The following is a 26,948-nucleotide window of genomic DNA, read 5'->3' on the forward strand; positions in this document are numbered from 1 at the left end:
ATGAGTAAACGATTTGTTTTTACCTTGACGATGTTTGCTCAATTTGTTTGGTTGCGTTTTTAATTTAAAGGCAATTATCTACGTATGTCAATCGATTCCATTTGGTTTTGTTGTTGTTATTCTTCGTACATTCCTTTTTAATTACTTACTGCTCGAAATTATCTTGTTACTACGAATTTATTGGATTACTCAATCAAAGAGTGTAAATTAAACTCCAAATTGGTATTCGATTGTGGAAGTGTAAGTGTGTAAAGTTGCTTGGCATATCTATAGTAGGGCGTTTCGGTAATAAGGACTTCCGGTAAAAAAATATGACAGGGTTATCTTACCTATAATAAATTTACATTTGGGTGCTAATCTTAATACATCTACAGAAACAAAGTTGGACTTGACAAGAGGCCCGAAACCAAATAGAAAGTAGGAACAATCATAGGTCCTTGGGGATTCATCTAAAATCAATCGGATAAAAACAATTAGTTTTACAAAAAGATAATCCTGGGCCTCAGGAAATTTGTTTCTAGATTTTTTGGGAATAAATCAACAGTTAATTGATCTTAAAAAATCGAAATTAAAAGAAAGTCCTTCGATCAGGCCCGAGTTTACTATGTATTCTAAAAGCTTTATAAATTTCATTAAAATCTACTGAGCGGTTTTCGAGTTTCAATTATCACCAGTTCCAAAAACATAGTTTTGAGAAAAACGCATTTAAAGTTTCTTGCAGCTGCCGCTAGCTACCTGCTCCCGAGCGCTTTAAAGTGCCCGAGCGACATTTGTTATTTGTTGAATAACTCAAAAAGTAATTATCGGATCAACTTGATATTTTCAGTGAATATTTTCAAGATATTACACTTAACGAAAATTCAAACAAAAAATTGAGTTTTTGAAAATTCTGACTATCCCTAACCCCTTAACGCAATATGGGTTAATGGACTGTTTTTAAATAAAGAAACAAAAAAATGCTCTTGTACGCTCTATGTCTTAGTCTAAGGTTGACATATGTTAAGATTGTCTTTTAGAATTTCTTCAGCCATGCGCTATACGATTGAAACTAGTACCGTGTTAATATAAGAATTGCCTTTCTCAGTCCTCCGCCGTCTGTCAAAGATAGCTTTCATTTTTGGATCATCCTATCCCTTAAAGCATTATTAGGAAACCATGATTTTGAAAACCTAGGAGTAACTACATATGTAACATTAATCAGTTGTAAAAACTAAAATATTGAAATTTTTTTATTTATTTATTGAAATCCTTTAAGGTACCTTTACAAAGAGTTGCATGTACTTGACTTCCCTATATTTCCTCTACTTTTTATTATTAAGTCGGTGCATGACGTAATATTCGCAAAAGCTTTCCAATTCTCAAGTAGCCCTTCGTGACATTCTCAGAGACAAGCTTCAGAGCGAATATTTACACAAAACACAACTGATGAAGAATACGATAAACAAAGATAGAAATCACAACAATAAAAACAAATATAAACAAACACGCGACAGCGTACAAACGTAAGTGAAAGCACAGAGAAAGCTTTTCTGCGATAACCAAAACTTTAACGCGCATGTCCTCGAACACAATGAAAGAACACAACAACAAAACACCGTCGCGAACGTCAGATAATACAAAAACTGTCAAGTGCTGGAATTTCACAAAATAATATTACGCATACGACACGTTGTTTCAGGCTTCGTGCCACGTACACGACGGCAGCGCGGTGTTAAACGGTCACAGTGGATTCATTCAGAAAAGCTACAGTCGTGCAATGAAAGCAAAAGTTTTTTATGTGATGAATACAAAGAGCAGAGTACCGTAGGTGAAAGAATAACACTGAAAATTCTAATGGCAGTGAATATATTGTAACTAAATCGTATACTAAGCAAAGTGCTCGTACACTCATCGTTAGTATCTGACAAACATTTACGTTGAAACAAAGCACGACGCATTAACGGCATTCGAACGTTGGCGGCCTTAAATGAACGCACACATTGAGCCTTAAGACGTTAAACAAAAGAAACTAACTTAAAGAGTAAAGTGTCACGCCGTCGTCGCAGCCTTGCAGCGACAGCAATTAATTAAGTGCATCACCGCCACAAAGGCAGGCCGTCTTCGGTCATTGGTCAAAGCGACTGCCAGCAACCTGACAGGGGTGCGCTGAACGGTCAGCAGTCACTCTACCTAAAACCGTTATATCGATTTAATACAAGCTGTGCGGCGTAGCGGAAGTTGTGCGGGGCATAATTAAGACAGCGCAACATCACACAAGACTGCAATGTACGCCGCGACAACGATAGTCGACAACAATACAGCAGCGACCACTGGTAATCGTGCAAAAATCAATTATAATTGAGTAATCCAATTTGTAGGTTTTGCGAAAATTCGCCGATAAGTAATTATATTCATCTAGAGTTATTCGCTTGGTGTGCACTTTAAATAATTCTCGCATAAGCAATTAAAATGTTGCTGCCTCAGAAGTCGCCCGCTGCCCATTGGCGCTCCTTTGTGGACCTAATGATGGCACCAGTGTCGCCGAAAAATCTTCGCCTGTCGGCCATACTCATTGGCATTTACCAACTGGTGAGTTTCACATACACAAACAAACTCAAAGAATGTTATATAGCTATACGTTACTGTAGCTTAAATATTTAATACTTGTTAAAGTTCTAAAAATATGCAGACTAGTGAGTTAGCTAGTAGTTATTTGTGTGTGTGTGTGTGTGTGTGTGTGTAAGTACGTTGCAACATAGTGGCACTCCCACGTAATTTAATAGCGAGTTTGTCACTGCAATTGCCACCAAAGAAACTTTGACTTGAGTTGACTCAGTCAAATGGGTCTAATTGCAGGTGAAAAGTATAGGTAAGTAAGTTGCTCATAAACACAACATACAAACTGTAATTTAGTTCTAGACTGTTAGTATTAGATAGTACGCACTTAACTATTTAGCTTGAAAATCGATTATGATGTTAATGACAATGAATTGAAACTATTATTCATATATTTTAAGCTCCTTGGATGATACATTAAATTTATTTATTAAAATATGGATTATTATGGAGTTTTTCTCTGTGCACAGTTAGAAGTTCTAAGTTAGCAGCGCAGCAACATTTTGAGAAGCTTTTCTTTTATTTTGAAAAAAATTCTCATTAGAAAGTAGAACATCCTTTCAGAATAACTTTTGGAACGTTCTACCTGTATGATAACCTAAAAAGCTTTAGGGAATTTCGTTTTAGAATAAGGTTATTTAATAAGGAAAAAAAGCGTTTATGAAAGTCCTTGATTAATTTTAATCGATCAGTTTGTATGGCAGCTATACGCTATAGTTGGGTTATGGTGAGCAGTTTCTTGGGAAGAGAAGGACGTGTCCAAAATTCCAAATAAATATCTCAAAAATTCGGGGACTAATTCGCTTATTTACAGACAGACGGACATGGTTAAATCGACGCAGCTCGTCACGATGATAATTTTTATCATCATTATTATTATAGCTAACATACTCTATTCAGGACATAAATATAATGTAATATCCAGCGAAAATCAGAAATATCATCAGTATAACGGTATCTATTTTCCGACCACACTTGTGCAAAAAATATATGAAATGTTGCTCTCTTCAAAGTAATCCAGAATAATCTGCAAAACATTTCACGATAGCACTTTTTGGAATAAACATGATAACTTTGAAAAATGTAGTTTTTTTATCTATTTCATCCACTCAATGGTCGAAAATCTTCATCGCTTCCAAGTAATAGAGAGCTTAAGAGGGTTAAGGTATAATTATGTTGTATAGTTATTTTTGGCCAAAAAGGCAAAGGCAACGATAAATAGGCAGGTAAGGATTCGCAACGCCTCAGCCTCCGATTATTTTTAAGCAATTCCGGACATTTTTTTATTGCTTCACAATAACTAGAAAAGCAAGATAATGCTCATTGGTGACTGTATGACCTTGTGTTCTCAAATCAAGTTCACCATTAATGTCATTGAATCGAATCTTCTTCAGTACTGATTTCCTTGCTTCTACAGCATTCTGACTAATAAAACTACTGTAAACTAATGTTTCAAGTTTTTGGATTCACCGAAATACATTTTTATAAGAAATTTTGTTGTCAATTCTATTAAAACATATGCAAATGTATACAATTCGAACTTACAAAGAAGTAGCCCATCGAACCTTGCTACAATACTTATTTTATTCTTAAGAAATACACAATATATTAATATTTTTGTAATTTATAAACAATTTTCTACCATAAAATTTCCAGCTTGTCGCCCATTTATTACTCTTTCTGGTGCTTTTGGGTCTGGCCCATGCCGAACAAATGAAAACTATGCTGGCCATGGATATTGAGGATCAAAAGGATAACGGCTTCTATGATATGTCACCGTTTCGCAATCAATTGCGTCTGCGCACCGCCTCACAGCTCGTTTCTGTCACCGAAATGCTGCTCTACATACTGACTGCAGTGGCTTCGGTGTATCTGCTCAGCACGATCGCTTTATTTGCTGGCATATTTAAAAATCGCTCGGAATTCGTACTTCCGTGGTTGGTGGTTGAGTTTATATTCATTGTATCAGCAGCGGTGTTGGTATTTTGGTTGCAGAATGAGAAGTTTGTTGATATCATTGGTGGCAAAGTGTATTACTGTGAGTATGAAAGTGGTAGCTTAGCTTATTAAGCTTATTTTATGATAATTAACCATTTGCAGTTATAATATGCTTCACGGTGTTGTCCTTCGATTGCTTGATGTGGTATATCATACATTCCTTTTATCAGAGGCTACGAACCATGAACAAGTTGCGCGAGATTGCCACAGTCGCAATACCCTGTCCGCCACCTGGATCGGTGAGTAATGATTTGGAAGTGTGAAAAAAACATCTTAATAACTTTTAGGTCTTATAAAAGTAGATTTTTAAGAAATATTTAGCAATATATACTGGATCTCCGATTATTACGACAAGCTTAAAATTGCCGCACATTTTGTTTTCCTTATTATATTTTAGGCAATCAAGTCTGCCGATTTCGTTTCTTTGTTGTTATAATAACGATCATGTGTATCAAAAACAGCCATCTTACTGATCAATAACAGGAACAGGTCCGAATGACTTCGAATGCTTCTAAGCTTGTTAATTAAAACAAAATACTGGCAATAATTATACCCTGAACAGGACAAATTAAGTTTGCCACGATGCTTGTAACACCCAGAAATATCATCGGAAACCCCATAAAGTATATACATATAGGTATAAATGATCACCGTGACAAGCTGAGATGATTGAGTAATGTCCGTCTGTCTGTCTGCATATACGCGAACTAGTCCCTTATTATACTCACACTCGCTTTGCATGCTCTCTAGCATGTAGTAAACACGTCCTTTTCTCCCGAGGAGTTACTGATTTGATATCGGACCACTACAGCATAGTAGCACAATAGTACAGCAGTAGCTGCCACACAAACTGAACGATCAAAATCAAATTCTTTTTATTTGTGAAGAATATTATTTCTCTGGTGCAGCGGAAGTAAACTTTTTTCACCTTAAGGTGAAATTGTGTTATCACTGATCCAACTAATCGGAAAAAAGTTCCGAACTTTATGTTATCGAATGTTGTTAATCGCATATAATTTTGAGAAGAGGCAGTCCCTGGCCATATAAATATCCCGGTCCGTTCCGGTTACACACATGTGCTTTCAATACAATTTTTAATATCCTGTTATTCACATATTGTATTCGAATATTCGATGACCCCTATTTATTATCAACGTATATTCGTTTGATTTGAATAGTTGAAAATTCCTTATGAAATTTTAAAATTTACAGCTCTTACCAAGAGAGATTACTTTTATTTATGCTATCTTGTTATTATATTGGAATACTATAACAAAAAATATTTATTCTTTCAAATATTCCCACTCTTTCAGATACCCTTCCACTTCCGGCGCGAGAACATGTATCTCGGCAGCAACGGCTACAAGCATATACTCTCTGAGTCACCCGATGGAAATTATTAAAATAGATGTTGAAGAAAAAGAAATTGCAATTCAAAACGATTTGAAAAAGTAAACACAAAATTCACAGCACCTGACACTATATAAAATCCCGTGATTCCTTCGGCATGCGCGATTTCTTTACGACACGCTTCACAGCTTATTTGTACCAGCAACTCAGTGGTAAAAGTGAAATTTTAGAAGAAAATAGAAAGTAAAAAATAATAAAAAAACTGCATGCAATATACTCGGCCTTAATATGTATTACTATTATTATTGTTGTTGCTGTTATTGTGATATTTTGCTGGGAGCTAAGAGATAGCTTTAATATACATATGAACGCTATAGATATATGTATAGTTACTTATATTATATAAATTAGCGGCTTAAATTGTGTAGTATTTATTTTTTTGTTGTCTTAAAGAAATATTTTTAAAGAAAAGTAGTAACCCCAGATTTGTTTTTAATTTCTTGCTTTAAAATGACTTTTTTCTACTTCCATTTTGTATTTCTATTTTAAAATCTCACTCGTAGTAATCATATTTAGATAAACTATTTTATAAACAACTACTATCTATGTACACACATACATATATATTCTTATATGTACATAGAAGGAGTAGTAAATGCTAGAACATATATACATACATAAATGTAAAAGTATATGAAACCCATATTTTTAATGTCGGTGCAAAATTTGTACGAAATGATACTCGTAGCTGTAATTAAATACGAGTTAAAACGAGTATGTTTGCAAATACATATGTACATGCGGTAAAGCCAGTAATATATGCTGATGTATGTGCATACATTTGGTGATTGAAAAATTATTCTGAAGTAAAATAGTAGCAAACAATATGTACACATAATAATAGTAATAATAATGTTATTAAGTCAAACGCATGTAAATGCTTGGTTAACGCTATTTTATTCAATTAAACCCAATAAAGTTATGGAGACAAAATAAATTCGCCTTATATGTGTTATTTGGATTATTTAAATGAATAATTAATAAGAAGAAGCCAAGAGTTGGAAATGGATATAATACATAATAATAATGTTAAAAGACACAACAACATTCCACCCAAATTTAGTACAAAACTAAATAATTTTTACCTCGGCGGCACCGAAGCTATAATATGTACCCTATAGCATAAAAAGCAGCATTCTTATAGCACAAGAGGGTAAAAAAGGATTCGTTTGTATGGCAAGCTATATCTATATCTATATCTGTATCTTGTCAAATAAAAAAATTATCATGCAAGGACTTGATTTTGATCGATGATTTTGTTGTTGTTGTAGCCGCAGAATTCTGCCAAGTTAACAGTCCTTGGCCGGATAAAAATCCGAGTCCGTTCCGCTTACGTAGACCTGACTGTTGTGCGAACGGACTTGATCGATCATATATAGTCGTTTGATATCGGAGGTTCCAACAAAGAGTAGCTTCTTGATTAGAAAAGACCTTTGCGAAATTTCACGTATATAGTTACAGACAGACAGACGAATATAGCTAAATCGTCACAGATCGTCACGTTGATCATTTATTTCTCCTTCTAAGTGTTACAAACTTCGTGGCAAGCTGAATATACTCTGTTCAGGATATAAATATAATCTGCTAGGTCTAACAGGTGATATAGATTCATTAATATATCTCACTCATGATCTGAGAAATCACTTGTATACATAGTCTATAGAAGGGTTGGATATGATTTCCTTATAACTAAAATTTTAAAGACAGCTCCCGTATTTATGAGACAATTTCGGCGTTAGTGAACTCCATGTTTACACGTCTATAACTGTTGAACGCAATATCCAAACTAATCATGCATAGCGTTGTTTTGTAGGTTATGTCAAGACCTTTCAAATTATGTATAGTGTTGCCAGATACGAGCTCTGTAGCGCTTTGTACATAGCCATAAACATTTTGAAGAAGAAAAAAGTTTTTCGAATTACACACGATTTCCGACGATGCTGAAAAACTTTCTCCGCTGCTGCAATGATTCCGGCCTTCTCCGTAGATGACACTTAAAAACAAGAAAAAACGAAAGTATGGCAGCTATATGATATAATGATCTGATCTGACCAATTTCTGTGGAGAATAATTTGTTGCCTTTGGCAATAGCTCGTGCCTAATTTTGTGAAGATACCTCTTCAAATAAAAAAAATTTCCATGCAAGCACTTTACTCTGATCGTTCACTTAATATGTCAGCTATATCGAAGATTAGATTAGTGCCTTAAATAATAATACACGCCAAATTTCATGAAGATACCTCGTCAAATGAAAGAGTTTTCCTTACAAACACTTGATTCCGATTGTTCAGTTTGTATGGCAGCTATATGCTATAGTAGTCCGATATCGGCCGTTCCGACAAATGTCCAGCTTCTTTGTTAAGAAAGGGCAGGTGCAAAATTTCAGAGCGATATCTCAAAAACTGAGAGACTAGTTCGCGTATATACAAACGGACAGACGGACAGACATACAGACGGACGGACAGACAGACGGACATGGCTAAATCAACTCTGCTCGTCACGGTGATAATTTATATATATACTTTATATGATCTCCGACGTTTCCTTCTGGGTGTTACAAACTTCGTGGCAAAATTAATATACCCTGTTCAGGGTATAAAAATTCTATTGTCCGTATAATGACCTATAGTCGAACAAAACATTAAAAATTTCCTAAATGGCGGCGTTTAAAAAATTCGATTGTTAAAACTATATGTTTACAGGATATGCAGAAAAAAATTTGATAGTGATCGAATTCTTTCTCTACGAGTAATCACTCAAGCAAATATGAAAAATGTAGTTTTCAGATATGTAAATGTGTTTAAAGATAAACTAATAGAGCTGATTGGATTGAGCTGTGACTAAAAACTATTTGAGTTATCGATTTAAAATTTTACTAGGTGGGTTTTAAAGGTATCACCTATCAAAATACAAATTAAGGTATACCAAGAAAATATCAAAATGACTTGAAATCAATAAAATAGTGTCTCCTGCAACAGCATCCCTACTAACTTTTAAGTTACTAGTATAATTTTTTGTTATGATAACCGCCATATGGGTAATACACCAGATAGCCTGGCGAGAAATGGAAATCAAAAGAAACATACAAGTATTACACTCCTGAGCTAAATGTCCACAATGCTATGGCGTTCACCGACTTAAAATGTCATTCTGAATTAAATCACGAAGAGCATCTGACTTAAAACTATTATGCTGCATACATATTGGAGAGGGAGCAGAGCGGAGAACTAGAAATATTTTGTATTCAACTTTTCTTCAAAATATACTTCTCTTCCAAAAATGTTTAAAGAGCAGAAAATAAAATATATCTAGTATTGATTTTCAAAATTTCTTATAATAGTTTCTGACCATTAACAGCACTAAATAGATTTTTTTTGCAAAATTTATCTACTCGCCAGCATTTTGCAATAATATTTGGGGACAACAAACAATCTAGAACAACATAAAAACGAGTAAACCGGCTTACTTTTCCCTACCATTACGCCTTATACTCTATGCAGTATTTTGCGAGATTACAAAAAATTATGTTCCTTCACTGACTTACTAACAAGTTATTTCATAAATTCAATTCCAATCTAATAGGATTAAACCCATATTCTTATATTCTCTCTCAAAGGTCCAAATAATGAAGTTTACCTTCGTAGCGCGTCAGAGCGACATATGGTGAAACTTGAGTCTAGCTTGATAACGTTTAAATTATTCAGTCCATCAATAAACTGTTATATTAAGTATATACTTCATAATGAAACAACAAATTAAAATTGTATTGGAACCACCCGTTTTAGTGCAAGCACTTCAACGTGCAGTGTAATGCCATAAGATGTAGCCTACTTTTAGGAGAGAGTTTTTGCTGCAATTGTAAAATACTCACACTCGCTTGTGTGCTCTCTAGCATGCGCAGAGCTTAACTATCGAGCTCATATACGTACACTGTACACAATGTGGTAAGCGGTTCCATGGTGTAATGGTTAGCACTCTGGACTCTGAATCCAGCGATCCGAGTTCAAATCTCGGTGGAACCTAAGGTTATTTTTAATTTTTCTTTCTTTTTAAATAATTATTAACTATTCAATAATAAATTACTCGTTAAGCACTAAATACTCTTATTCGCTTTGATTTCTAAATTCTGCTTTGTTCCATATTTCTCAAAAAATTTATTCATTATATCAAAATCTCCAATAATATTGTTAGAATATCAAAAAGAAACGTTTCAAATGCACTTATCCCTTGCGACCACGTGCCGGCGGTGGCATCTTAGTCGTTGTGGTTGTTGTAGTCGATGTTGTACTTGGGCTAGTTAATTCGACCTCAGCACTTTCCAGCATCATATCGGTGGCTAACTCGGCCACCGAAACATTCATTTGTCGCCCAGTATCGGAGGGTATGCTGATTTGGAACTGCAGCAAGACGACGAGATAAGTGACCATTGTCGTGAGCAGCTGGACAATAATATTACATTAATTGATATAATAGCTGCAAAAAGAAAGTAACAATATCCCCTCACCCCTTTGAAAAGATTTCTGTTCACATCGAAGAATCCACCGCAATTGATATTTGACGGATTCATTTCCGTTGCGCGTATAAACATATTTATCTCCGTTTGCGCGTCCGAGTTCATCCAATTCAGTTCTACCATTAGCAGCTTTTTCTGGAAATTCGTGCGCACATTGAAGGAGGCGTAATGAGCTTTATCGCAAATGTAGAAAAGCAAAAATACATTCCAAATAGCAGTTATAGCCAAACCGATATCTTTGATGCCAAAACCTTCGGAGAGCTGTGACATGAGTCCGTAAACGGAGAGTGTGATGATGAAAAAGAGATACAAATTGATAAAAGTGAAAGTATAGCAGGTCGCATTGCCCGTATCGCGTGTCAATTTACTCAAACGTAACCACAAGGCGCGATAATCGGCGACCATTGCGGCGGGACCGATGTGACGGAGTGCCTATAGCATATAAGAGAGACAAATTTGAATGTAAATGTTTAGAAATTATTTTGTAAAATGCATTTTTCTGAGAAAACTTTTTTTCTAACTTACCCTTTGAAAGCGTTCGCCTAGTATATTGGCCGTCATGCTGAGACTTTCACATATTATGAACCACCAAGCCCCTAGCATGGCGGACAAGTTGTCTAAGATGCAGTAAGGAATTACCTATAAATATTTATGCAACAAATTTTTCATACATATTTTTTTTAAACTATTAGAAATATTTCTGTGGCTATTAGGAATAACCGCAAATGTGGACAGTTTGAGATAGATAATCAGAAAAGACAGCTGGATCCGTTTGAGCAATATGTTACGCCAACGTTACTGAACCGGAATCAAAATTCAGAAGTGAGGTTATATGGAAGAATTGGCAGCTCATTTCCCTAATTAGGGTAAACTGCGTTTGTTCGGCGAGGTCAGGGAGCATGAAAACAATCAAAAAACGAAACGAATTAAAAAAGCCAACTACCAGCACTCTCCCATATACTTAAACTATTGCCTCGACTGAGTCCCAGATGACCTTAACACAGTAGTTTTATCACCTTATTATTATATTTCAAATTGATTAATATGCTCAACAAAAACGAACACGGAGTTGGGGCATTCATCGATCATTCGCTGAGGTAGAGAGTTCTTCAAAAAAATTTGGGACTAGACTTCTAGAGAATTGTGCAAAAATAAATTACTGCAACTCACTTGAATTATTTGAAAATCCGCCATGGTTATATGAGTTATCACGACCGATAAAATTGATAAAATCGGCAAAACCACCGCGATCATAGTTGTTTTTCGACGCAACTTCAAGGGCACGCTATGACCCGATATTTGATAATACAAAATCTGAAAATTCATACAAGTGCGTCATAATGTTCATAAATATATAGATGCATCAAATTTACCTCAAAATCATCCCAATCATTCCATAATTTAGCAATTTTACGCGACTCCCACCATAATATTGGAATCAATATTAACGGTAAAATATTTACAAGAAATAAATAGGCAATCACGGCTTCCTCAAAAGGTCCACTCAGTGACGTCACAATAGCTATACGATTTTTAGCCACATAAGTAACAAAAACCTGAGCAGTGGAAAAATTAATAATAATGAAAATCCAAATTTTAATTTTTTAGTACAAAACTTACCGATAAAAGTATAAAGAAGGCAAGCGAATAGCCGAAAGCAATGGAATTTATACGAAATTTGGCCTTGCCGGGCTCCCGACGCGTTATGGGTAAAACTCCGAGTATATGCAAAAACCATTGAATTGGCGCAATATTATTGTAAAAAATATTCTAGATAAAAGATATTTGAAAAACAAGTAAGGAAGTGCTAGGTTCGGGTATAACCGAACATTTCATACTCTTGCAACTTGCAAAGAACAAAGGCGGGTGAACACCTTTAGGTTTTGGCAAAACTTTATATCAAACTAAGGAAAGTATCACCGTGATTTCATTCATTTAAGGAATGAGGATACACTGAACATTTCTTACATATTGACCATTAGTTGGGGTATAAAGTCAACCGGAGGCTCGAAAATCTTTGTGTTAGGTATATGGGGGCTAAATGAAGTGTTGATTTTTAACCATTTTTGGCACCTTGTGGGCACTATTTGTGCAAAGTTTTATTCTGATAACTTTATTGATGTTTGATTAGTATACTGTAAAGTAAAATATCAGAAGGAATTTAAAAATGTGTTATATGGGAATTAGGCGTAGTTGTCATCCGATTTCGTTCATTTCTGCAGTGTCTAATGTTTGGGTAACCTCACACACCAAATCTGGTTAAAATCGATTGAGTAGTTCCTGAGGTATAGAATTTCACCTTAAAGTAAGCGTTGCCACGCCCCTTGTTTAATTTTCACACCAGATCCTAAAAGGCCCGTCTCTACCATCCTGGTTGTGGAATTTAATGCTTGTGGCTCAATTAATTAGTGAGTTATGGTACTTTAGTAGTTTTCAAGGTAACCGTTATATGGGGAGTTAGCGTGGTTACAATCGGATTTTACTCATTTTCACGGAATTTGAAATGGTGACAAAATCACTTATACCCAGCACGTTAGGTGGATATATCTTAAGCGGTTTGGAAGATATGTACATTAAACCATATAAACCTCCACTTTTAAAAAATATTTAACGCACAGGTTTCCTTGGCTACTGGCATCTCCTGTACCAAACTACAGTTTGGCATCTTAATTTGCAGCTTAGTTATGGCACTTTAAAAGTTTTCAATTAATGGCCTTGGGTTCCAGGGAATATGTGTACCAAGTTTCATAAAGATATCTCAATTTTTACTCAAATTATCGCTTGCACGGACAGACAGTCAACTGGATTTCGTCTCGTCTCGTCATCCTGATCATTTTTATATATAATATATATAATCCTCTATCTATCTCGATTAGCTTTAGGTGATACAAACAATCGTTAGGTGAACAAAACTATTATACTCCGTAGCAAAATGTTGCAAGAGTATAATAAGTGAGGTTATGTTGGATTTGGTATTACATAACAATAAAATATATGGATAAGATATCCCATGTATCTCAGGACGATTTTTTTAGCTTCATTTCCTATTCTTCAAATAATTTAGTTCCACTTACTGCTCGAAAATTTTCATTCAATGTGGTTATAGTTCCGACCGATGCTCGACTACCGCTGCTACTGTTCACTTCGTAAAACGGATTATCCTCCTTATCAAGCAAACCAGTTGAGTATTTCCGTAGACCGTTACCCTGACTGTTAAAAGTGGGCTTGACATTTAAGAAAACGGTATCATGCTTTTTACGACGATTATAACTGTTAAACATTTTTTTTTTTAAATTTATTTTTAGTTAATTTAAGCTTAAGTTCGAGAGTAGTACTAAAAATCTTAAACCTTTCCGAGTAATCACCAAAATCGTACTATGTCCTTGTTCATTGTTGTCTGACATTAACAAGCTTGACGACTGAAAGAGGCGGTCAAGTGAACATTAAAAATTTATAACTTTTATTAGTGTTGATATTTGTATTTTATACTTTTATTTACATTTGACTCGTTATATGTCAACAGAGTATAAATTTCATAGCCCGCGAAAAGCGGTGACGCGAAGTCGTTGCAGAAAGGACATTGAAAATTTCTTGGCGTGCAGCAGCTTGACCTTAACCCAGAATTACATACAAACGCACATCCTAATTGAACTACACATATACATACATATATGTACATATGTATATCGAGGGTAGTGCAGCTGATTGTATGCACATACTTACTACATACCTACAAGCTTTCCTAAATGGTCAAAATAGGTACACATTTCAACTAAATTAGTCTATGTCATTTAGTTTTATTTAAAAGCACCCTCCCGGAAGTTTTATTAAAAATTCTATGGTAAAATAAAAACTTATTGGGAGACATTACATTTGTATTGGTTCAAATACCGGCCGAAGGTAAATCCGGAATTACAGTAGAAATATTTTTATCGACCCGATAGACCAAAGCTTTCAGTGTATTCCTCAGGAAAAAAACGTTTCTCATATAATTCATTCGCCTTGCTAAGCATCTTTAAGCGTGAAGAACCCTCTATCTCCTTTGATAACAATGATATGCATTTTACTTCAATTATTGGTTATATTACGAAAATATTTCACAATACGAAAATAACTTAATAGAGATTATAATTGTTTATAAGAATAAAATAATAATTATTAATCATTAATAATTTACAGTCGAGTGATATATTTTAAACTTATCTCTCATGAACTCATCTAAACATGTCCCACCCTGTGGTGAGAATGTGACATCCACGATTCCTCTGATGCCTTCTAAAAATACCCATATTACTAAACTGTCATTCGTTATTTTCTTTTGACTTGCATTCAAAATTTTAGCATAAATGTCAAAAGAAAATTCTAGTAAATTCAGCGGTAGAGGAAAAATTGAAAATTTCCTACAAAGTTTTTGTTTCCGAAAAATTTAGTTATAGAAGTTAGAAAAATCACTAAAGTTCAACTATGGTAGACTACAGTAAATGGAAAAATATTGAAGTAAGTAGAGTGCACAAAATCATTGCAAAAACTGCATACTATTATTGCGTATTAATGTGCCAAATATTCCGAACAGATTTCAGATGATGAGGATGACACACATCCCAACATCGACACTCCTTCGCTGTTCCGTTGGCGTCATCAGGCCCGTGTCGAACGCATGGCTGATATGGAACGTGAAAAAGATGAGTTCAAAAAGAAGAAGCAGTCATATAAGGCACGTTTGATGGATGTCAAAGAACGCATACAAAAGAAGGAAGGTGACGAAGCGGAACTTAAGGTAAACCATTTATAGTTTTATTCTGTAATAAAACATAGAAATAATCATGTTTGGCACCTTTTAGAAAGAGTTGGAAAAAATTGAGAAGGAGGGCAAAGAAATCGATCGGCAAGAGGATGAACTGATCAACAAAGAGAAGAAGGCGCCCTGGAATGTGGACACAATCAGCAAACCTGGGTTTGAAAAAACTGTTTTGAATAAACAGGCTGTTAGGAAACCTGATGAGAATCTCACAGAAGAAGAGAAAGAGGCAAGAATGAAGAAATTTGTAAAAGAAAACGAGAAATTGTGTAAGCAATATGGTATGCTTCGCAAATATGACGATTCCAAACGTTTCCTGCAGCAACATCTCGATCTTGTTTGTGAGGAGACGGCAAATTACCTAGTCATTTGGTCCATAAATTTAGAAATGGAAGAAAAGCACGAGCTTATGGCGCATGTGGCGCATCAGTGCATTTGTATGCAATACATTTTAGAGCTTGCGAAACAATTAGATGTTGATCCACGTGCCTGTGTTAGTTCATTCTTCTCGAAAATTCAGAATTGTGTGCCAGAGTACAAGGAACAGTTCGAAAATGAAATTAAAGGTTTTAAAGATCGTATAACAAAACGAGCGCAAGAAAAAATCAAGGAAGCTTTAGCAGAAGCCGAGGAGGAAGAGAAGGCAGCGCGACTTGGACCTGGTGGACTGGATCCTGCAGAAGTCTTTGAAACACTACCAGAAGTAAGTAAACAATAATTGTAATAAAAGTAATTAAACAGAATTGTATTGAGATTAATTTTTGTTTAGAGCCTGCAAAAATGTTTTGAATCGCGCGATATTGAATTATTACAAAAGACCATAGCCGAAATGCCTGTTGAGGAAGCCAAATACCATATGAAACGTTGCGTGGATTCTGGCCTATGGGTGCCAAATGCGGGAGATGCTGAAATTGGCGAATCAGAGAAGGAATCCGATTCAGGAAACAAAGAAGCAGGGGATGTTAAAAGTAAAAGTGAATCAGATGATGATAAGCTGGAAAAAACGGTGGAAGAGCCTATCTATACGGGCGTTAGTACCAATGATTTGGATTGATTGTGCGTTGAAACCGTAAACTAACAATTTTCTTGAACAAATTGAAGCACTTTTGATTGGAAGTGGAAAAGAGTTAGATAATACAAAAAATGTACAAGATAAATTAAAAAACAGCAGATGTTAGAATAAATGTTGGGGATGCGAAATCTATGCATACACACCCTTATATATTTACAGCGGTTTTCCTAAATGTCTTGTGCTGTTCAAATTAACTTAAAAAGAAATTCGAAAAATCAAAAATATTAAAGTCAAATATAAGTGTGTTATCAACTTAACCACAAGGATGTTGCTACACTGAGCTCATTACAGAAAGGTATACCTATACAGGAGCACGAATGATGGAGATTTTAGTTTTCCAATCAAGATATTGTTTCAGTTAGAGTATTGATACACAATAAACATTTAGTAATTATTTGTAAAATTCATATAAAATGTTCAAAATGTGAGTAGACTTGCATTATTTGTTTTTATTATTGTATATGTAAAAACATTAAATAAAAATCATTTCCTCATCTTTGTACGTACATAGATTTAAGTTCCTTTTGAAAACGCTCTCAATAAATTAAAGTTGACCTTAAATAGCGTGATATTCATATTACCTATGGCAAAATGGTTGGTTTTAAAGAATACGATGCGTCAGAATGAAATATAGCATCGGGTTTTACAAGTTCGAGTCAATATTGATGTAATAGCACAAATTATTGAAATTTTAATGTGAACTAGATTGGGTTACCTAACTGGATATTTATATGTGAGATGATGCGCGGCTAATTTCTACATATCAACACCAACAACTTGTCAGATATGTGAACTTTTATGCTTCTAGGTATTTATTAAAAAGTACAATTTAATTTGCCAAAAAATGGGTTAAAGAAAATGTCTGTCACAGCGGCTGTTCAACCAACATCTTCCTAGAATTGTGTATAGACGGCAACAATAATGTGAAACCAAAAAAAAAAACAAAAAATCAGTTGGCAAAATTGTTTTTAAATATTTTTGTTTATTAAATTTTCAATTATTTTGAAAAACTAAGCTAGTCTAAATATTTGTTTATTACGCTTGTTAATTAATAGTGATTTATTGAATTTTTTCGTTCCATGTCTTATATATCTGCAATTCTATTAGATTGTTATAAATATTTTTGAATTACATTAAAATGCGCGCTATCTTCCTTCAACGCATGGAGCGTTGGCGTATAGTTAATTTGGTTATAGGTTCTGCCACTTCTACTAGAGCTTTTGTATTTTTCATACATACATACATATATGTATATTTTGTTATTATTTATTAAATGTATTAACGTATTGCATACTATTTAGCTTTAATTCTTCCATCTTTCGATTAAATTTCACAAATATCAATATAAAGTGTGTAACGAAATTTAAATATGTATGTGTATATGTAGTTTTTTATATTTATAATTTTATATGTATATTAATAATAACTTGTATTACCTATTACTGCTTAATTTTCAGCTATGTTTCATAAAATTTTTTTGGTTACATTTTTATTACATGGTATTATTATATTTTTACCGAAGTAATGTATTTTTAAACACGTCTGTCAATTGTCTTAGAAATGTACTTTTATATATTTAAATACACAAAAATTATTAAATTAAATTACAAAAAATATTAAATAGAATGCAGCAAAGGGAAAATACATTTAACAAAAACAGACTGAAGTAAATGATTTTGTCAGCAAATCTACATTTTCCATTTCATGCTTGCCTACATTGCCAACTGCAGCTAGAGAAATCTAAAATACAGATAGTACTCTCAAGAAAAGGTCTGGTTTAAAAGAAAATATACATATGTAAATATATATGGAAAAATGTCCAGTTCTAAGGAATTACTGCATATTTTATTATAGTATATCTTGAGGCCCTGTGTTACACCTATGAACTTTGAGAAAAAATATTATTATACTAGTATATATGTATAACTTAGCTGTAGGATTATCGCAATTAAAAATTAAAAGTATTATCGTTCTTTTTTTTTATATATTTTATGTATTGTATTGTATTTAACATCAATATTTTTGTTTGTGTAAAATTTCGAAATATCGTTTGTGAGTAAATCATTAGGCTTATAATTACATGAAAGACAAGTAATTAAAAAGTCTTGGTAACAAAAAAATACACGCAAAATATACAAAAGAATTATAATGAGAACGTAAATACATAAAACTAAAATGTTTAGAATACACATTAAAAAATAGAGTGACACGCCTGGGTAAGTAGGTGAGAAAATTATATAGATAAACAGATATATGTATGTATGTATATTTTAAGGTGTACAATACAAAATTATATTTTTATTTTTATGCGTTCAAATTTAAATGCAACAAAGGGAGCTAGACAATCTCTCATATACTGGAAAGTGTGGCAATGTTTACAAAAAGTTCAGGAAAGAATGTGCGAGAATTGAGTATGAGCTAGTTTTTACCCATTCGTATTAATTATTGGTTATAACTAACGAATTACAATTATGCAGTTATCTAGTATTTAAATGTGTTTTCTTTACCAATTTACATGTCTGTTTTTATGCAATTTTTGTTTTAATTTTGTTAGAAGCAACAGTATGCAAATGCATGTTAAGATTTCTAATGCAAACTCACCAAGTTGGTTCTATTATACGCTGTCACGCTTAAACCAAAGTGGAGCTGAACTGATTTGTAGAATAACTGCTAAGCATGGTCTATATTTATTATTTTTTAGGCAATATCAATCAAAGAGATTTACCTGCCAATTAGTTGCGGAATTAACTTTGCTCTGATTGTTTGTTTTTGTGACCGCGATTATGCTAATATACAATGTGCCTAAAAATTTGTAATAAATCGAATCTTGTATAATATATAAGGAAATCTTCAAAACATTTTTAATATCCATTCTTAAAGCTCCACTTTGGCAACGCTGTAAGCTGCTTCTGTGTTCTAGTATTGCATTTAATGCTTTTACCTATACAAAGAAATTGTTTTTTTTTGTTTAACAAATACACATACAACACGTACGCACGCACACACATACACACCGCCCACACTCAACGGCTAATCTTTAACAAACGGCCCAGTGGCGTAGCGTCTTATCTATTGCCTTTTATTGGTGCTGGTATCGTTGTTGCTGCAATTGCCGTCGATCTGCATCCACAACTTCTTGCGTAGCCATCTACGTGCGACGCAATCATGATGATGATGCTGATGAGTTTTTCGTTGAACTGCCACCTCCGCTGTTGCTGCGCTGTTTATCAATGTAAACGTTTAGCAAACGCACTTTGCTTGGATTCAACACCGACAGTTTCGGCTTCACCTTTTCTTCGCCCATCACTATATAGAGTTTTACGATACAAAACACGGCGGCCTTTCGCACCATGGATTCACCATCGTCGGTAAGACGTGCCAAATTCGGGAATATACTGTCTAAATGTAATTCGGTCAATTCGGCGCCGTGACGATCTGCCAACTCAGTGAGTAATTTCACAGCACACAAGTTCAGCGGATAACAACTAGTCGCAATAACAGGATTTACAATATTAATGGTGGCGTTCAGCGGTAATGACGATACGATGCGCGGTATGATTAAATCTATTTCTCGAGCGGTTTCCTTACTGTGCTGATAACAGTTTATTATTCGCAGCAATATCAGCTCGAGGAAATTTATCCAGGTTTCCTTCATTTTGGTGCTACGCACGATTTTGCCGAGCACACTTATAACGGCGATCATCACATCGGCGGTTTGCGAATCCAGCAGGCCTAGCAGCATTTTCATTATAGCACGAAAATGTTTGTTAGGGAGCTCGCAATTTCCTCCTTTGATGCAAATTTCCAAATTGGCGAGAGCCTGTTGAATCTGCTCCACTGGCATATCGGCTTTCAACGCACATGCCGCCCTTATAATTTCGCTTTCAGTTAAGCCATTTTCGAGCAAAAGCTCACCGTTCGATGCGACGGTGTAATTACAACGCGAAGCGTGATTTGCAGTGCCACCTACGACTGCTGTGTTAGCGTTGGGTGTTGCTGTTGTTAGCACTATATTCGTGGTCATACGTTGATGTTGCTCCAACAAGTTGGCATCTAAACGCATTGTGGTGCTTTCAGGAGTGTTCGATTCGGTTGTGGTAGCGGACTGTGTCTTTGAATTGGAAGAAGCGCAAGAATCTTGCTGATCATGCAAATAGCCATTGTAGCCATTGGCATTGGAGAGCGAATGGTATTGCCGGGTATTATTGGATGTTGCCTCTATGCCAACACCAACACCAAAACAATTTCGGATTTCTTCCGATGTTTTGTGTATATTATGCTGCACATCTGCCTCCGAATAGAGTTCATGGTCCACGGAGGATTGTCGCGAGCGTGGACTGGTGGTATTGTATTGTGGCTGTAGCGAAGAGAATGGTCCAAGCGATGGACTTTGCAATGGTTTGGGACTGGCACTTGAATGAGGTGAAGATGGCGAATTTGTGCCAGAAGTGCTGTTGCGGCGCAAATGCGATTGTATAATGGCCTTGGCGGTGTCTTGATAGCCCTTTGGAAGGCTAGACAGCAACTTAGTCATCTGTGGTGTGTTGCGATTGTATAGCGCAATGAGACACTTACGCGCCTGATCACGTAGATCTTTGCTTTTGGGATCACCAGCTTGTTGAACAATCTTCAGCACAGCCTTATCAACTGCTAATGGTCCATCGTCGGATGGAAAGTCGGTGGACTTACAGTAACTGGTTGCTAAGTCTGTGAGGAATTTCAATATGGCTATTTTTGTTTTGGTGCAGGGTGTTTGTGCCGTGTCGGCGAGTATACGGAAGACATCTTTAAGCTGTTGGTCGGTTGGAAAATATTCGTGTACCACTTGTAATGTCTTGCCGATTTTAATGTGCATTGAGTTGAGCAGTTCTGTCCCAAGTTTATTAAATAGTCGCGTCAGCAATACGAAAAGCCAGTCCTGTAGGTCGTTGGCATGCGCAAGAATCAACTCAGTAACTGCATCAAGAAATAGAGAATACACTTTTGTATGTGGATCCATGAATAATTTGCGGAACATGTCCAAGACAGCCTGTAGTTGCTGTGGTGTCAGCTGATTACCATCGGCAAGGTATTGAGTTAAGCTGATAACTCCATCCTTGCGATCCGACCAATGTGTCGACGCGCAGTACTGTATGATAGTGTCGATGTCGTCGAATGGTGCGCGCGTGCAACTCCAATCCAATCTATTTCGTGATCCTGACAACGAATAATTCGAATTGTTGCCACGCGTCATTGACGAATCAAACGACCGCTCCGAACACACCGACGATGCCTCGGAGTCGTCGGACTCGTCGCGCGACAACAATTTACGACCCATTCGTAAACCAGCTGTATACCCGCGCGAATACTCGCCATAATCAATAACTCTCTCTGCTTCTGGAGAAAGAGCATCGGCTAACGCGGTCTCAGCCTCACGGCTTTGTTGTAAAATACGTGCTGCAGCTAGCGAACGCGAATTGCTACGATCAGGTGTTCTTCGGGCGGAGCTTGCCGAACTATTTGTGGTATAAATACTCCGTTTCATGGCGACACGGGTGGGACTCGTTTCGCGTGAACTGGTCAATGAACGAGGTATGCCCGAAGCTTTCTTCGGTATGGTTCCAGTTATTGGCCTATAGCCGTATTGTTCTCGCAGCTTGGAACTTGGTGAAGTGGAACGAGAACCTGGTTGTGACTGTGATACTCCAGCTCGACCTCGTGTTCGTGGAGAAACGCCAGCAGTTAGCTGCCCTCCTGTGTTCGACGTTGACGTTGCACCACCTCCCATATACCGTGGACGCGGTAAAGAACCGGTGGCAGCTGAAGTTGTTGTTCCAGAATTGGCTGACGCAGCAGCAGAGTTAACGGTACTTAACTTTTTTCGCGGATAGAACGAATATTGGGCGCGAGCTTTGGCACGTTGAGCAGCTGCAGTATCCACAGCCGACACGCTACGCATTCCTGCCGCAGGCTTTTGTAGTGAACCGGGCGAACGTTGAAATCGAGTGGTTGCAGCTGCAGAGCGACGTTCCACTTCCATCGTAACATTGCCACCATCACGCTCCCGTTCCAATGCCCGTTGCGCTGCAATATCTAATGTAGTGTATATTTGGTCGGCAAGATCAGGAAAGTGTCGTCGAAATTTCCAATAAGCACGACGTGAATGACGCCGTGCTTCGTTATCTGCGTCACTTATTGACCGTTTGAGCACATCACGTAGTTGTTGTGAACAGCGCTCCATCGTTTTCGTTTGCCACTCATCGAACATCAGGCAAAGCATTTCGCACAAAGTGGCACGAATGTCCTTGGATTTGGATTGTTGCAATGTTTCGGTAACGAGTTTAATCATTTTCGGAGAATGGGAATACTTTATAATATACTTGAGAGCAATTATCGATGAAGAAGCAATAACTTTAGCCGAGTTCTGAATCAAATTAATAAGCGCCTCTAAGATAGCGAAGCAGAATGGCTCGAGTTTGTTACGTAGTGTTTTCGACATGTAGGCTATTGTAATACACGCCTCACGTATGACTTGAGAGCGTAACTCCTCCTTGAGTATATCAAGGAAAGGTATTGAAAGATCTTTTAGCTGCGCAACAAACTGTGGTTGTGATTGTATATTTAGCATTAGTAGTGAACGAACTTTCTTTAACGAATCTATGCGCTTCTCCCAATCAGCATTTTTATCGCTGATCACAACAATAATATTTCGATAAATATCATCCATGTCTTTTGGGTGAAAAATAGTTAATTGTGGCACAACTTCGAATGTAGACTCAAATATATCCATAGTTATAGCGCCAGCATCCCCACCAGCACTAGAATCCGAAGAACTTGGTTTTGTTCGCATCGACGCAGACACAGTACGTTTAACAATTTTTGTTGGACGATCTCGTACGCTTACGTTATCCGACTCATCATGACCGTTATTGGCAGACGCTGTAGTCTGCAATGCCGACTTCAGTAAGAGCCCCTCGGCTTTAATTTGATCGAATTTCTGCTCAAGCGAAGCTAATTTTGACGCAGGAACATCATCCATCTTTCGTAGATCTGCGCGCAGACGGTCACCTACATGCTTGTATATTTCTACAAGAGTTTGTATAGCTGCATCGCGTACGGTTGCTGTAGGATCACCCAGCAGTGAACTAATAGGTTGTATATAAGTGCGTACACTCAATTGTGAGGTGCCATATTCGTTCAATGTATTCACAATAGTTTGCAAAAACTCCTCACGAACTTTAGAATTCTTATGCTTGAAGCAAGATGCCGCCAATTTGTCGATGGTGGCTTGTGGGGTCAACACTTTGTACTCCATAACAACTTGTAAAAGCAATTGTGCTTTCTCGCGTACGGTATCCTTGCTGTCGCCGAGACGGTCTATAACATGTGGCAGCACAGTTGCACTGTAAGCATTAAAATCAGGTCCAAGTCTTTTTATCAGTTCTGAAAATGCTTCCAACGATTTTTGTGCAATTTTGAAATGACTGCCGGTGAGCCAAGGCATAAGGCCATCGACAAGCATTCCCATATCCATGCAAACAATTGAATTCGTCTCATCACTTAGGAATGTGACCAAATCTTCGGCAAGCAGAGCTTTAACTCTCATATCCGCCTTGGGCATCATTTGAATGAAGCCATCCAAATCATTTGGTTTGCGATACGCCATAATGCCGATTATTGGAGTGTTGAATTTCTATAGACTAATCAGTAGTGCGCGGCCACGGCAACTCGCCGCGTTGTTCTTTCTGTATCGGTGCTGAAAATAAAATAAGTGAAAATTCATATTAGCGTGACGGGATCAAATATGTAACAAATAATAAAACTATATTAATATATTCACTGATTTTACCAATAGAAACAACATTTTATTTCCGCTGTCGTCATTTTTTTAATTCTGTTAACTTGTAGTTTTAGTTGTAGCGGCAAATTTGAAATCTAATAAAGATCTCAAAATTTTTACACACAAATGTTTCGAAAACCGTATGTTTCAAATATGCATTCATTGTGCATTAAAACCACTACCGTGCGACAGTATTATTTACTATTTGTTTAACGGAAAACAATCACAACTATTTTCAAATAAGTTATGCAGGGTAAAGATGTCGGTAATCACATTTCCTATCAGAATTATATTTCAAGCAGTTGGAAAACAGAATTTCTGATTCTTGCACTGAACTTGCGCATCTGTTTCTATGTGCAACCTAAAGCATTTGATGCAAAATAAATTGATATACGTTTTTATTTTATTTTTCACAGTACAGATAAAAAATTACCGTAGCTAACATCGACCCACCAAAGTGTCCACCATATGATATGAGAGTGTGGGAGCGGATGATTTTGACGAGTGAATCATCTTTCATCGCCTTATAGCGAAATGCATAGAAAACAGAATAAAAAGAGAACCACCGGCTGTGAGCACCGGTTGTTTCTTGTAGTTAATATACGTCACTATTATCGAAATAGTTACAAGGTGTGTACGGTCCAACCAGCTTTGATTATTTCAAATAAGTAGATATATGAAAATTAAAGCTAGTTTTTTCTATTTCTTCTTTTTCTTCTGCTGCTTCCACACTTCTCCACTACTCTTTATTGTTTACCAAATCCCTTATTTGGTCAGTAGATAATTATAAAATCAAAATGTGGGTATGGCGTTACTTTCCAACAATCGACAATAGATATTCTTTCGTGTTTCAGAATTTATACTTCTTTTGATTTTATTGAAATTTATGTGAGCTCCCTTAGCGAAAAAAAATACATATATACGTTCAGTCTATATATTTTCATCCTAATCAACAAAACCTGCCATTACCAAGCAACATAACATGGCATATATATATAAACATACAAATGCAAATGCATATATACTAAACAAACTTTTTATAAAGAAAATGCAATATTTTGTAGCTTTATACCTACAAAAACCAATTATATTACAAAACCTTTGATCTCTTGAACTCATAATTTTATACAACTATAAAAGGAATATATATGTATACATATATCAAAAACAATATACCAATAAATTATATTGATGTCACATTTAATGTAACGTAGTTTCTTTAGTCTGTTTGAGAGTATAAGAAAAATACGTGAGGCAAAGCCTAATATATAAAAAATAAAAAAAAACATTTGCTGTCAATATTGTCGTCGTCATCGACGTCGACTACGATCAACACTGCGACGTCGAAATCAATGCATACGCAATTTTCTATTTATAATCACAATTTTGTTGAATGTTCTGTATTTAATTGAAAAAAAAAATTGGCAATCGTTGCCGGTAATGAATGCCACCAACGGTTGTGTTGTCACCGCACGCGCTGTATTGACAATTGTCCAAAGAAATGTCAAAGTAATTGCAAATTGGTTTCAATTGAGCGAGCAATGAATAGCGAAAATTGTTGTCGTAGCCATCACAGAGAACCGCAAGTGTAAGCTTTTTAGCGCCTAAAGAGAGAGGTTGCTCATATTCACTTATTCGTTTATTTATGCCAAGCCCCATCATTGCTATGGGGTATCGGAGTCCAACCACATGTTCTTTTAGAGTTTTTATAGCACATTTTCAACATTATTAATTAATCTGGAAGCTGACAGTTTGCATACGATTATATACATATGATCTCATATCATAAGTGTACAGAGCTTATTAACATAATTTAGTTGATTTGTGTGTTGTAACAACTCAATAATACATTTTCGATTCTTGGCCACAAACAAGAAGTGAAATTGATTTTCCAGCAGGGCCACTGTTTTGCGAATTTCATGCAATCGGGAACTTGCAGGGCGTTTGCTCTCTCCTTGATTGATACTTTGTCAATTCGGCTCCTTTTTACTTTCCGAAAGGAATGCCTAAGAATTTTCTTTGAAAACTCTCTACCTTGACACTTATATAGAAATTCAGCCGACAAATAAATACCGATTTTTTAACATTATTTTTAATTAGTTAAAGAAATTTCTTTATTTTTTTAATGATTTTCTGTATAGTTATTTGACGTGCCCTATGCCCAAGACGTCCGCTGTTGCTTTTACAGTATGTACTCACATTTACAAATTCCAATGTCTCTTCTTCTCTTTTTTAAGCGCTACGTTTCTTGCCTTCGCCTTCTACTCTTCTAAACTTCTGCTGCTTCGTTTTTTTTACTATATTTAATAAATATTCAGTTGATGGCTTTTTCCACAATTCTTTCGACTTTTTACGGTAACTTTAAATTGCTCACAAAACATAAAACACGCGCTTACATTTACACAAAATATGTTCATTCGCTTTATTCTATTACTTGATTCGCGTTTTTCGTTTCTGCTTCTCTCCCGTTTTCCAATGAGTGACGCAGTTGCGGCGGCTTCACCTTTTACAAATTTCTATCTGTATCTTCAACGATACACTCTTTTGTTTCAATTATTATTTTTTCACTTTTCAATTGGAAATAAATAATTTTTATCTGTTTCCTCACAGCTTGCCATAACTTTTTCACATATTTTCGATTCGCTTATGTTTAATTTTTTATTTTAAAATCGCAGTTTTCGCAGCCACACATATAATTGTTGGATATTTGCTTGCTCTTCGTAAAATTATGTCATTTTCAATT

The 26,948-nt window shown here is 35.8% G+C and overlaps 4 protein-coding genes and 1 non-coding gene across 7 annotated transcripts; 3 read left to right on the forward strand and 2 right to left on the reverse strand.

The window, feature by feature from the left end:
- The first annotated feature begins 1,672 nt into the window (after nt 1-1,672).
- Fie (Fire exit) lies at nt 1,673-6,949 on the forward strand. The gene is made up of 4 exons (XM_014239672.3): nt 1,673-2,568; nt 4,252-4,633; nt 4,696-4,832; nt 5,907-6,949. The coding sequence occupies exons 1-4, from the start codon at nt 2,449-2,451 to the stop codon at nt 5,994-5,996; spliced, it is 729 nt and encodes a 242-aa protein (XP_014095147.1). The 5' UTR covers nt 1,673-2,448; the 3' UTR covers nt 5,997-6,949.
- A 3,004-nt stretch (nt 6,950-9,953) lies between these two features.
- Nucleotides 9,954-10,025, forward strand: TRNAQ-CUG (transfer RNA glutamine (anticodon CUG)). The gene has a single exon. It is a non-coding gene; the product is annotated as a tRNA-Gln (tRNA).
- Nucleotides 10,026-10,114: 89 nt separating this feature from the next.
- Nucleotides 10,115-13,932, reverse strand: Gr63a (Gustatory receptor 63a). Its single transcript, XM_014239629.3, has 7 exons — nt 13,591-13,932; nt 12,137-12,286; nt 11,890-12,072; nt 11,687-11,830; nt 11,042-11,155; nt 10,508-10,948; nt 10,115-10,442 (listed from the first exon to the last, which is right to left on the reverse strand). The coding sequence occupies exons 1-7, from the start codon at nt 13,795-13,797 to the stop codon at nt 10,224-10,226; spliced, it is 1,458 nt and encodes a 485-aa protein (XP_014095104.2). The 5' UTR covers nt 13,798-13,932; the 3' UTR covers nt 10,115-10,223.
- A 921-nt stretch (nt 13,933-14,853) lies between these two features.
- Nucleotides 14,854-16,947, forward strand: Cdc37 (cell division cycle protein 37). Its single transcript, XM_014239006.3, has 4 exons — nt 14,854-15,013; nt 15,090-15,293; nt 15,358-16,017; nt 16,084-16,947. Exons 1-4 carry the CDS (start codon nt 14,981-14,983, stop codon nt 16,366-16,368), a joined length of 1,182 nt encoding a protein of 393 aa, XP_014094481.1. The 5' UTR covers nt 14,854-14,980; the 3' UTR covers nt 16,369-16,947.
- Nucleotides 16,948-18,188: 1,241 nt separating this feature from the next.
- Nucleotides 18,189-26,946, reverse strand: chb (chromosome bows). Of its 3 annotated transcripts, none has more exons than XM_014240147.3 (2): nt 26,405-26,946; nt 18,189-24,121 (listed from the first exon to the last, which is right to left on the reverse strand). In XM_014240147.3, the coding sequence occupies exon 2, from the start codon at nt 24,029-24,031 to the stop codon at nt 19,550-19,552; it is 4,482 nt and encodes a 1,493-aa protein (XP_014095622.1). In that variant the 5' UTR covers nt 24,032-24,121; nt 26,405-26,946; the 3' UTR covers nt 18,189-19,549. The 3 variants fall into 3 exon arrangements, with proteins under 3 accessions (XP_014095622.1, XP_014095645.1, XP_014095630.1); XM_014240170.3 differs by lacking the exon at nt 26,405-26,946 and adding an exon at nt 24,639-25,106; XM_014240155.3 differs by lacking the exon at nt 26,405-26,946 and adding an exon at nt 24,215-24,585.
- Nucleotides 26,947-26,948: the final 2 nt, after the last annotated feature.

The sequence above is a fragment of the Bactrocera oleae genome, chromosome 6, assembly GCF_042242935.1.
Source record: "Bactrocera oleae isolate idBacOlea1 chromosome 6, idBacOlea1, whole genome shotgun sequence".
Taxonomy (NCBI): domain Eukaryota; kingdom Metazoa; phylum Arthropoda; class Insecta; order Diptera; family Tephritidae; genus Bactrocera; species Bactrocera oleae.

Coding starts and splice junctions, on each gene's coding strand:
- Gr63a (XM_014239629.3), bottom strand. CDS start 13,797: ATGTTTAACAGTTATAATCGTCGTAAAAAGCATGATACCGTTTTCTTA. Junction 11,831..11,889: donor ATGATTGGGATGATTTTGAG/GTAAATTTGATG, acceptor ATGAATTTTCAG/ATTTTGTATTATCAAATATC. Junction 11,156..11,686: donor CGGATTTTCAAATAATTCAA/GTGAGTTGCAGT, acceptor AAATATTTATAG/GTAATTCCTTACTGCATCTT.
- chb (XM_014240147.3), bottom strand. CDS start 24,031: ATGGCGTATCGCAAACCAAATGATTTGGATGGCTTCATTCAAATGATG.
- Cdc37 (XM_014239006.3), top strand. CDS start 14,981: ATGGTAGACTACAGTAAATGGAAAAATATTGAA. Junction 15,014..15,089: donor GTAAATGGAAAAATATTGAA/GTAAGTAGAGTG, acceptor TATTCCGAACAG/ATTTCAGATGATGAGGATGA. Junction 16,018..16,083: donor TCTTTGAAACACTACCAGAA/GTAAGTAAACAA, acceptor ATTTTTGTTTAG/AGCCTGCAAAAATGTTTTGA.
- Fie (XM_014239672.3), top strand. CDS start 2,449: ATGTTGCTGCCTCAGAAGTCGCCCGCTGCCCATTGGCGCTCCTTTGTG. Junction 4,634..4,695: donor TGGTGGCAAAGTGTATTACT/GTGAGTATGAAA, acceptor AACCATTTGCAG/TTATAATATGCTTCACGGTG. Junction 4,833..5,906: donor CCTGTCCGCCACCTGGATCG/GTGAGTAATGAT, acceptor CCACTCTTTCAG/ATACCCTTCCACTTCCGGCG.